We start from the raw sequence: 12,011 nt of genomic DNA on the forward strand, positions 1-12,011 counted from the left end.
TAATTAACTAACTTGCCTATTTTGTTATAGAACGTCGGACAAAGCATTCTAGTATCAACGCTTAATCTGAGTACTACGTCCATTATATTCTAATCTCGTAAGAGAGGACAATGAAATTTAATTTTTTAATATCTTTAACACTAAAATAATATGATTCTGATAATTTTTCAGCTACTTTATTTACGTTACAATCGTTACTAGTGTTTTGAAAACCGCAGTCATTATATTTATGTCCAATAATTTTTTTTTATTTACTTTTTTTTTATATAACGTGCTAGTGTTAAGTATATTAAGGAAGCTCTCGAAAAAACTCAATTCTGACCAGGAATTGATTTTAATACTGGCCTTAAATCATAACGGAACGATCCAAAAGATACATATGTGGAATAAAGGAAAATTACAAAAACTTTTTATTAGATAAGATTGAAATGCATCTGATGATAATTAAAATTTAGGTTATAAATAATTTAATGTTCTTATAACAGCTGTATTGGTTATGTTGTTGATAATACATTATTGTTTACTATCAAGCCAAAACGCATCTGCCCTACATTCGCATAGGAATATTTCACAATAACTTAGCGTTTGTTGAACTTTTTAATATAATAAACAGTGCTCGATTGTATCTTATTGTCTGTACTGGTGTCACCTTCATTTATCGCTTCTTGCAAAACAATTTTTATATGAAGAATATGTGCAAGTGTAAAACACTTATCAAATGATAAGCCTGATCTATCGACTATTGTGTTTTAAGGTTGTTTTGGTCGGTCGATTAAATAGACATAACCTAATGTGCCTTCACAACTGACTTCAGAGTAAAAGACTCAGTAATCTCTATATGTGATTTTTAACAATGTTCCTGTGTTTTAAAATGAAATTATATTTTAACCGAACTTTAATGCTGGTTATAATAATCATATATTGTGCTGTGTTCACATGAAGGCCATAAGAATGAATATATAAATTTTGTCAGGTTTTTTTTGTCGTCTAAGTAAATTTATATTGACAAGATGATTAAGGTAAAAGTCATAGAAATATAAAAAAAAAATATTTGATATTGTCTTATTTAATATCTTTGAAAATACATATATATATATATACGTATTACATATACGCCAAGCCAATTTGAACGGTGGACGAAACTAATTTTAAATGGTTTTTTCTATACGCATAATGTATAAATAACAGAGATTATATATTTTTTTGCTTTTATGTTTTTTATTTTGATAGAACATTAAAATTACAATTCAACTGCTTTAGCCGAAACTAAAGTATGGACACCGTGTTCTTTCATGTTTTGGGGATAGAATCTTCTAAAGTGCCAACCATTACTTCTCTGGGTGGCTGTCGCGGAGTTATTCGGGCTGGAAGGTAGAGAATCATCCGCCTCATATAAAGTGCACGATTCTTCTTGGCTCAGTGACACATTTGTTGGTGATAAGGACATATTGGTCGGTGTTGCCAAAAGTTGTTCCGATTTTATATCTTCCTCAAATTCTTTAAGACGACTTGCGCTACATAACGGCGTTTCGACTTGTTCCACCGTGTTCAGGCCATCTAGATCTATTTTATATGCCTCTTCCTTTCTACAGTATCTAAAATTTAGATGGGATACAATTATTTTCCGCACTATAAACATTACAGGTTTGCAAGTGTCTTTTTATCGTAAAAGGAAATCCAAATGTTTTTTGTTAGTCCGGATGTCGTTAACTACATATAGATATGGCTATTCAACAGTATTTTCATATGAGATGTTATAAAAAACTTACTCCAAGACGTTTTTAAAACGATATCCCCAAATTATTTCTTTGGACAAATACGATGTTCTACTCTGAGTGACTGTGCCCATGTTTTTTGAAGAGCCGGTCAAACACACGACTATTTCAAACCTTTGAAACAATAAATTGGATTTAAAACACATTAAATATATCTGTTGGTTGCTCAATAAAGAATTTTTGTATTATATAGTATTTAATAAATTGAGAGACCATTGTATTTTACACCCCAATAATCTTAAATAATGATCTTAGTCTAGGAAAGGCGTTGCTTTGAAAATGATGATTTTCATTTTTGGACGAAACTAAATTGTATCCTGTAATTTAGTGCACAATAAATATAAATAGAATTTATTCTTACATAAGTTCTTGCTATTGTATTGTTTAATCAGCCCAAAAATTATATATATCTATCATATAATATATATTTGTACAAATTAATAAGAAAATAGTCAAATAAAGCAAGGATTGTACACTTTAGGAATAACGTCATTCGTGTGTCTGTTTCCTGATATAGGGACAAAGTATTTACATTTACCTATAGTCTATCATATCCTGTGCTGATAAATCGTAGAGAGGACTTTCTTGGTCTATCACATGTACGACGGTTATGGGCCATAGAAGAAATGCTCTCGCTTCCTTCAATTTAAGTTGATGTATATAGTTCGTCACCAGCTCCCCTTCTAGAGTTCTGAAAAATGTAGAAGTGTAAATCAGTCTTGAAGAATATTTTGACAGGTATATTATAAACATTAACTTACTTTATTTGTTTCAGCATATACGCTGTAATGGTACTTCCAATCAAATGCAGGTTAAGTAAATCCCACACTCTGAACTGAAGGCAGAGCTCACCATCGCGAAGACACACCTTTAAAGACAAAAAATATATATCAGACTATCTGATAGTGTACTTGTAGTTGGACCCCATGACCCCTACCTTATCACTCACTGTAATATATAAATTTTTCTTGCGATTCAGAAGAATTTCATATTAATTCTTAATATATTAATATGGTCCCAAAGTATCTTCAAAAAATTATCAAACGAAACAAAAAATATATTAGTTTTTTATATTTTACACGTAAAATTATACTTACAGTGGCTTTTTTGCTAAATCCCACGGACGACACGTGTCTATTGGGACGAACCAGTTTAGTGAAAAGCAAACTAGATAGACCTCCTGAGAGCGCAGTCCCAGCTATAATCTGTGATAATTGTTACAGAATTAACAATTTCGATATTATACTTCTTTGGCTTATTTCTAATTAAATTTCAGTGAAGATGAAGAAATTGTGTATAGTGCAATAGTCACAGTAAAGTTTTTAATAATGTATAATAAGTTTGTTTGTCTCTTAAAGTTTTACAGGTAATTGTGGTGTAAAAAAATATATATATTTTTTTTACTTTCACTTTCAGATTCGGAACACAATGAGCACTTCGTTATTTATCTCGATTTCTTCGGAAGTAATTTATATTCAAAACAAGACAAAATACTTACCTCTAGAACCATAATTAAAATGGCCTCTGGACATTCTTCATTGGGATATCTTACACCATAGCCAATAGTCATCTAAAAAATATTAAATCCTAACTAAACATTATGTAGCTGTATATAATATATGTACATACAAAGACCAATTTTTGTATATAGTAAAGAAGAATAGATTATTTTAATTTCATAATGATTTTTCTTAATTGAAAAGTTCTGCAAATATTTTTAGATGTCAAAATATGAGCGACATTCATATTACAGTTATAGAAAAGCAATTAGATTCCTTGAAGAAAAGGTATCCCAAAGGGATTTTAATTGAACTGTGATTATACACTTTTAATGGGGACTATATATTTAATGGGGACTATATATTTTTGCACTCGACCTGAGTCTCTACAGACATCATAAGGAGTCCAGCAAATGACGAGGTACCAGTTACACAGTGTTCTTTCCCATCGCCGATGTCGTCTTGATAAGACGAAGACACTCCGTACCAGACAGCAGCGAATATGAACCAGAATATGAAGTGTGATGCGAACATCATCAATATTATGAATCGCCATTTGCTATTGATCTGAAATAAGTCACAAAAAAAAATATATAAAGATTGCGGATGTCTATGGGCGACGGTCACCACTGCCCATCAAGTAGGCCATCTGCTCGTTTGCCACCTTTCTCATAAAAAAACCCAATACACTTACCAACCGTTTGTATCTTAAACTAAACACGTACAGTTTAAAGTTTTCCATTCATATATGTTAATATAGGACGATATCAAAGAGTTTTTATATGGGAAATAAAAAAAAACTGTCTGTGTTTAGTGGTAATTATTGTTTATAATATTATGTCAGAAAATCACAACATTATTATTCAATGAGATTAGACTGAACTATATGTATGTTGGCACAGTATACGAACCACAGTGTTAACAATGTCTCTCATATATTTTATTGATTTCGATGGTATGTTACTCCTTACTGGGACATTCTCTTCTCCAGATTTATTTACAACCCTCCTAGATCGCACTGGCCTTCCGTGTTGACGTCTGTGATAGAAATATATCATTTTTTTTATAACATCTATAAACTAAGCTTGTGACTATGGCCAGACCAAAATGGCTGAAACTTCAACCAAATCAAATAAACATGATCGTATTAATACTCGTAATTTAATAATCGTAACCATTCTGGTTTGTGTCAATGAAATTAAAACATATTAGATTTTTTCCGTGAGAGCAAATAATATACTCAGCTTTCTTTAATATCAAAAAGACATAAATAATAGACAGAACTTATCATTATTATTCCTTCCTGCTTTGAATTAGTTTTCAAAACTACTAAAATTAACACATTGTTTGTTTGACATGTTGAGGGTAGAAATAGATTTATTCCGAAAATATTTAATCGTTTGTCCTCTTGCAACAAAACTGAATCCGAACTTGTAATCATTTCTGAACACTGCACTAGTCAAGTACTAGTTGAAAGTTTGTTAAATTAAACAAAAACGGTATTATCGGTTTTAAAGCTAAAATAACCGACTGACGACAAATCAAATAAGATTATATAAACTGTGTCAATCTGAAAACAAATAAATATTGCTTAATCTTATCAAATTGTATGATAAATTTTATCGAATTATCTACTTTTGTAATTTTTTTTATTATTCATACGCTATTCCTATTTATCAGAAATCATAGTCTGGAAACATATTCCATTCTCAAAACTAATACTAAATTAAATTAAACTAATTCTCAAAACTAGTACTAGTACTATGTAATTCATTCCTTTCCGTTTATTGGATTTATTAATAACTTCTTGTGACATACATTAGCTCTGTTTTTAAGGACTCAATTAATGGTAGAGCAGTAAAAAAAATAACCATAACGTTAAAAAAAAAATCAATGTGTGAAGAAAGCTGATTTGTGTTTTCTGTCAAGGTCATTATTTAATGTATGTCGAGGTGTGTCATTACAAAAATAATGTTCTATGCACAATTAATTTTGTTTATAAACATCAATGATCTATAAAACTTAAACGTTTCCTTAGATCGTAAAAATTATCTGAGGACAAAAGAATATTGAGAGTCATTAACTGGTGAAGGTGTTACCTGCATTTCTTTCCTCTTCTACGTCTTGTGTAAGAATGTGCGTATCCTTGGTTCTGGGTCATGGGATCTCCTGTGTTTAAGCTATTTATGGTTTCTATGGTGTCATAGTCATTGGAGGATACGTTGGAGTAGACGAGGGGCTGTGTTGACGCGTCGGATATGTTTCTTTTATCTGATGATTTTGGACTCTCCACATCAATGTCTATAGTCATAACCAGACCATCGTCGGTCTTTTCATCGTCTGTTGTATATTGCGAGCTGTATTCTTCTAACTGTAACTCCTTCTGGGTGTTTGGTTCATAATTCGTGAACGTTATTTCCTTGCCCTCGACATACGTCTGTGATATTCTATATTGTTTCTTTATATCTTCGTTCGTATAAACCTCTGTGTTGACAATGCTTGGTATTTCAATCGATGATCTTCCAGATCTATTACCAATAGCTTCTGAATAGCTTAAGGATCGTGTGAGGGCTCGACTTCTACTGCCTCTTCGTTCACCATCAATGTTGTTCATTGTTTACTTGTTAACCCTTACAACACTTGTTTTATTATTTATATGTAAACATTTTTTTTTAACCTGTGTCCGTACTTCTTAATGTTTATACACAAGCCGTTTGTTCTTGAATATTTGATAAATATTATCTTAATTTTTTTTCCAAACTTTAATTTATTTTAAAACAGCGGTATATCTTGAAAGTGGTGTGCTACAACTAAATCAAGTAATCTTAGTGCCGTCAAGATAACGAAACTTATCCAACATAAGATAAGATGTATTTGTTAGTATATTCAGTTGTTTTTAGATCAATATCCATGGACTAGAATTCATGTTTACTTGTACCTAGTATTCACCCGCATTTCATATATCAGGTTTTTTTGGTAAATACATTATAAAATGCACAATAATGGGATCAAATAGTTTCATTGACTTGTTTTGTTTTTCGAAATGATGCAGGCGTGAGGTTTTTTTTGTATAATGTCTTCCAATATATAATAAAGTCAAAGGAATAAGATTGTTTAATAAATGAAGATTTACTAAATCTTAACTGGTGTGTCCTGCTACGACTATACATTTAGATTATGACGTCACACGCATTCGGGTATGTTCGGTTTTCTTCGCGAACACTCGGCCTCTTTAGGGTACTTGATATAGAAGAATATATTATATTTTATTTGACTTAACTTCCAAGTGAAAAAACAGTTTTTTATTTAAAAAAAAAATATACGATCTTTTCATATATTACAAAAAAAACCTGATTATTTTTACCTCTTTCTATTATTTAAAGGCATAATTTTCTATATTTTTTTTACAACAACAACACTTCATCAAAACCACCATGTTTCCGATAGGTATTTTAATTTAAAAAAAACCTTATAATTCTAGTTATATTTATACGTCATACCAAATCAATACTGAATGTATTTTGTAATTCGCAAAGCTCTATCTCAGAATTACTCAATTACTGGACCAGTTTCATTGATACTAGAGCAATCCTTATAAATCTGATGACTTATTGCTTGTATTTAATAATAATTTCAGTTTAAAATCAAACTTGAGTAATTCTTAAATACTTCTAAAGAATTGTAAGGTTAATTGATTCAACTACCATATAATACAACTAGCGCCATCTCTGGAAAAATTATGGTAAATAAAATTCCTTTACCTGTATCTATTATTCTAAATGTCTGACGAACATGGTAGTGACACAAACATATTTAATTAATTCTTAAATATAAGAAAATATTTATTAACAATAATAAAATAGTTGTTAAAATAGCGCCATCTATTATTATTAAGTAGAAGCACCTTACGTTTTGAGTGAGTACAGAACCCATATAAGAAAAGAAATTAACAGTACGCTATTGGCATCTTATAACTTTTGTTGTTTTTAATAGAGGACGCTTCATACGACACACACATATATATGTTAACATATATAATATAAGCAATATCTGTTTTTTTATAAAAGCTTTTATACCGTAGTTATGTAGTAGAAAGAATAGTTTATTAATGACAAAGCTTACTATAAGGGATAAATAACGTAAGTCCTTATTTAGTTTAATGCTAATCACCTATAGATTTATATGAGCTGTGAGTGGGGGGAGGTAAATGCATGTCACTGTAACTCATTCTACGTTCTATATAATTTAATTGTTTTACATCAGTTTCTTCTCAACGCACATGATATAATATCCCGAGATAGATCCGCCAATATCAAGTCAAAAGAAAAATGTTATTTGTGTTGTTCACAGTTTTGACTTAACGGAGGCTTTGAATGGAGAGGTTTGTAATATACATGACATATACATGCATCTACAATTGTATGCATGCTCATGCATACATGCTCTATTAAATGTAGTCGGTACTTGATTAGCTTAGATTCGAATAATCGGTAGTGATGCGAAATGCAACCGAGTCCGACAAAAGTTTTATTTTAGGAGTCACCACATACGTAATTTAAAATTTACAAAAAAAAATGACATTTGACATAATAAGCCGTAAGTTTATTATAACCGTTACTTAAAAAGCATTTAATAATATACAGTTATATATAAATATATAATTACAGTTCTTTATTATTACACTGTCGTGGTGGCCTGGAGGTTAAAAGGCCCTCTTCTCATACGTGAGGGCGCGGGTTCGAAACCTGGCAAGTACCAATGTGATCTTTTCCGAATCATATGTACTTTCTAAGACACCACTTACGGACGGTGAAGGAAAACATCGTGAAGAAACCTGGTCTTATAATTTCAAATTATAAGATTGAAATCGCCAACCCGTCTTGAGCAAGCGTGGTGAATAATGCTCTAACCTTCTCCATGTGAGAAGAGGCCTCTACTCAGCAGCGGGCTCCTATAGGCTGATGATGATGATGATGATGATTATTACACTGAGAACACTATTAACAAGAAAGAGAATTCATAGCTATGAACAGCCTGGAGCAAAAATACGCGACCTACAACACCACAAAATACACAAATAAAAATAAAAATTATTAATAGCTACGATAATATTATATTTCAATTATAACTATAAAAAATATTAGATATTCCACTAATGCAAATAACCTGTATTAATTTCCTGGCATAAAGATATTATTATTTACTTTAATTTAGAACGCTTATATGTTCATTGATTTTTTTAAGCCTAAAAATGTTTAAAATATATTGTACCGCCTAACGAATAACATTAAGTAATTATAGTATTCAATGAAACTATATTAAATTCGTCATGTATGTATTGTGCTAAGTAGCAAACTGACTGACAGAGACTAATACAAATAAACTAATCTACCTACATTACTATGTCACTTGACATCATATTATTATTTTAACAATACTGAGCAAGTATAACTAATACATAACAGTAATACTCCTTCTAAATCGGTGATCCGGAGATATATTAGTCATCAAATACCTCGTGTGAATCAGGTTCTCGTGTTGACCCGTCTCAAGGTTCACATACAGCAGATGACTATCGTATATACATCATGAAACTACAGTCATGAGATTATTCAGACTTTATTAATTAACTAATATACTTTTTTCTTGTAATGAGACGAAACCTCTGAGCATTCCATGGATTCACCGTGCGGGTGCCGAGTCCATCGTTGCAGGAAGAGGAGCTTCAACAGCGCCTGGGACTTGACCCAGGTGTAGGTTTAAAGCCCCTATCTAACGCGCGATAAACGCTCACCTCTTATTAATTATATTTTTACCAGAATTGTGGTTTATAATGAATTTTTTATATGATAAAGCAATACTTCTTTAACGAATTACAATAGTTTTTATTAATAAAATTTGATATCTAGATTCTAGATTATTAAAGTTTTCGTAATAAATTGTGTAGTTTTATGCCGTCTGTTATATATGATGCATCCGGCATAAAACTCAAGTTATTTCACATGTTAACTATTTAGTGAATCGCGTCTAGTTTTGTAGAAAATAACTAATACACGCATAAATATATGTTAATTTATGTATTGTCACTAATTACGTAAATTCAATAACAAATCATTTTAACAAAAGGAATATAAGGAAATTTTATTATGTTCTGATTTTCATATCAAAGGTTTTTTCTGTGCATAAAAAGAAACAACGATATTTTTTATGATACTTTTATTTAATGCAGTGTACATTAAGTAGTAACTAAACATATCCGAAGAGACACTAATCTAATCCGAATTTCACGTGTACAATGGCTGACTTATGTATAATTTCATACTTTCTCGTTTAAAATTTTATTATATGTAATTGTATTATAAAATATATATAGATATGGTCATTGTACGAATACTTAAATAAATACATTTGGTATTAAATTTCTTTTTTCGTGTCAATGTTATGTTTACCAGCTATCGTTACTGTCTTATTTGAGTTGATTCACTTAAGTCGTTCATTAATTTCTGTTAAAACCTTCTGTCGAAACGAATATATAGTTTTCGTTGGAAAAATTTCAAGGATTTTAAATCATGATAAGCATTTTCACCAAATCCATAACTTATTGATTACCTTAATAGTAAAGGACCAAAAGTACGACCTTGCGCCCCGCAGCGTTTATTACCGAAAGATAAGTTTATTGAAAGCCTTTTTAGACGTTGTTAACACACATGTAGAATTCATAAAATTGTAGTTCACGATATACATTTAAAACTAAATATTATTTACAATATCGAAATCTAAAATGCAAGAGTGGAAAATATATTATAAAATTAAAAAAAAAAAAACTCTACGTCACCTTCCGACATCTTATTTAAAGAACTATCACAATCTAATGTAATAAATTACTACGCCTTAACGTTAAATCCTATTTACAACAACAAATCGATAAAATAAAAGCATACGTCTGCATTATTTAAAAAATCGTCCGTCGTTTTAAAAAGATTATATACCTGAGGTAGAAAGTAAAATAACTTTAATAAGTACATTTAGTGAATATTAATTATATATACAGTTGAATACACGAAGAGGTAAGAGATCGTCTTGGGAACATCGAAACAAAGAACAAAACCTACATCTAATAACTTAATCATTCAGACAATATATTAATAAAATGGCATAATTAAATCGTTTACAACAAATGAAATTATTTACAATTTTGTACATTATAAAATTAAAATAAATTAGTTGGTAATACTGTTAAAATTTAAAGCTTACAATCAGATAACTTAATGTAATAAAAATAATAAGTAACTAAACGTATCAGTCCTTCGTGACGTCGCCAAGGTTAGGGCTCGATCACACGCGTTATAAGTATTCTAACAATTGCACGATATAACAGTATGGAGGGGAAATAAACGTATTTTTTTTATAAGACAAAGTAGTGGGTAGTCCGAATTTTCTTCCAAAAAAACGTTTCTTAACCAAAAGAAGTTTTTATGTAAATCATTGAATCATAACAGATTATTTAATAATTGATATTGTACATAAGCAACGCGACTTTAAACCAAAAAAAAAGCACACTAATCTATAAAGAATAATCCTGTTACCGAACATATAGACCTTCATAAGAAAAATATTGATTCAAATAGAAATCCGTACAAATTCCAAAGCATTTTACATTAGAAATATGTCATATATTAAACGAAATAAAAACATGGCAACCCGAAACAAACAAGCCCTTGAAAATTATAATGTTACCATTGCATTCGCGATCATAGTCTATTGAGATATATATCAATCAAAAGTAATCGATAAATATTTCGATGTTTATAAAATCGGAAACGAGTCCTTATAATAAAAATCACTAATGGCAGGCTAATTGCATACGTGGTGGTCTCGTTTGGAGCGGCATATCTCGCAGTGGACGCGACAGCACCACACAAATCGGCAACGGCACTTCTCCTCGTGATCTCGCACGCGAGTCTGATAGCCGCGTCCGCAGCACAGCAAGCGGCAGCCGTCTAAACCAGCGGATGTACGGTTGCAGGTTCGGGAACGCGTACCGAGAATGCCTAGTCTGAATGAGATGATTAGACTATTACAACTGATAACTATTTGCTGTAAATTTTGAAGTTTGGATGGTTTTGGATGAACTGGAATTGGATGCAAATCGTCTTGTTATGATGAATGAACTCTTTGAGGTTGTTATAAGTAGAACGGAGAAAAGGCTCCACTCGATAGAAATTACTTTAAAAAATCTCGTAAAAACTTCTGGTGGAATCAGCATATTTACAAATTTTGGGCATAAAATGCAGAAGTTTATGTTATTCCTTTTTGTACTCACTCTTCATTTGGCTCGCAGTAATCTGGCGATTCTTCCAAATAGACTAAATCAGTTTTATTGGGCTTCTTCATGTCAGGATGGATTGGTCGCAACTTCCTTATGTTCTTCCCTTTTTTTCTTTCAACGACCTGTAATACGCGATGTGTTATATGAGCAACAAAACTTTACGTTACTTTCATCAGTCATAATGTAATAAATAAAAGTCATATATATTAAATGTGTTTCTCCATTTAAATTTCTTGTAATAGCTTCACTATTAGAGCAATTATATAAACTGAATGTAAATATAAATCTCTGAAGTTTCTGACGATTTATATCTGACAACATATTTCAATAGACAATGAAAATGTACTCACAATAGTAAAATTGTAAAGTATTCTTATATGATTATTGTTTTAGTTAATTGTATAAATT

The 12,011-nt window shown here is 30.8% G+C and overlaps 2 protein-coding genes across 3 annotated transcripts in view; both read right to left on the minus strand.

The window, feature by feature from the left end:
- Positions 1 to 1,166: 1,166 nt before the first annotated feature.
- Positions 1,167 to 6,088, minus strand: LOC116773677 (ATP-sensitive inward rectifier potassium channel 11-like). The gene is made up of 9 exons (XM_032666177.2): positions 5,374 to 6,088; positions 4,186 to 4,312; positions 3,653 to 3,841; positions 3,274 to 3,345; positions 2,873 to 2,980; positions 2,537 to 2,643; positions 2,314 to 2,466; positions 1,770 to 1,889; positions 1,167 to 1,595 (listed from the first exon to the last, which is right to left on the minus strand). The coding sequence occupies exons 1-9, from the start codon at positions 5,886 to 5,888 to the stop codon at positions 1,241 to 1,243; spliced, it is 1,746 nt and encodes a 581-aa protein (XP_032522068.2). The 5' UTR covers positions 5,889 to 6,088; the 3' UTR covers positions 1,167 to 1,240.
- A 3,420-nt stretch (positions 6,089 to 9,508) lies between these two features.
- Positions 9,509 to 12,011, minus strand: part of LOC116773581 (protein Wnt-4-like) — a 44,222-nt gene continuing 41,719 nt past the window's right edge. For both annotated transcript variants that reach the window (XM_032666063.2, XM_032666064.2), the window contains exons 7-8: positions 11,598 to 11,725; positions 9,509 to 11,330 (exon numbers count right to left, since the gene is read on the minus strand). In XM_032666063.2, coding sequence (XP_032521954.1) covers positions 11,129 to 11,330; positions 11,598 to 11,725 — 330 coding nt within the window. In that variant the 3' untranslated portion in view covers positions 9,509 to 11,128. The remainder of the gene's footprint in view (positions 11,331 to 11,597; positions 11,726 to 12,011) is intronic.

Source organism: Danaus plexippus (genome assembly GCF_018135715.1).
Source record: "Danaus plexippus chromosome 22 unlocalized genomic scaffold, MEX_DaPlex mxdp_27, whole genome shotgun sequence".
NCBI lineage: Eukaryota > Metazoa > Arthropoda > Insecta > Lepidoptera > Nymphalidae > Danaus > Danaus plexippus.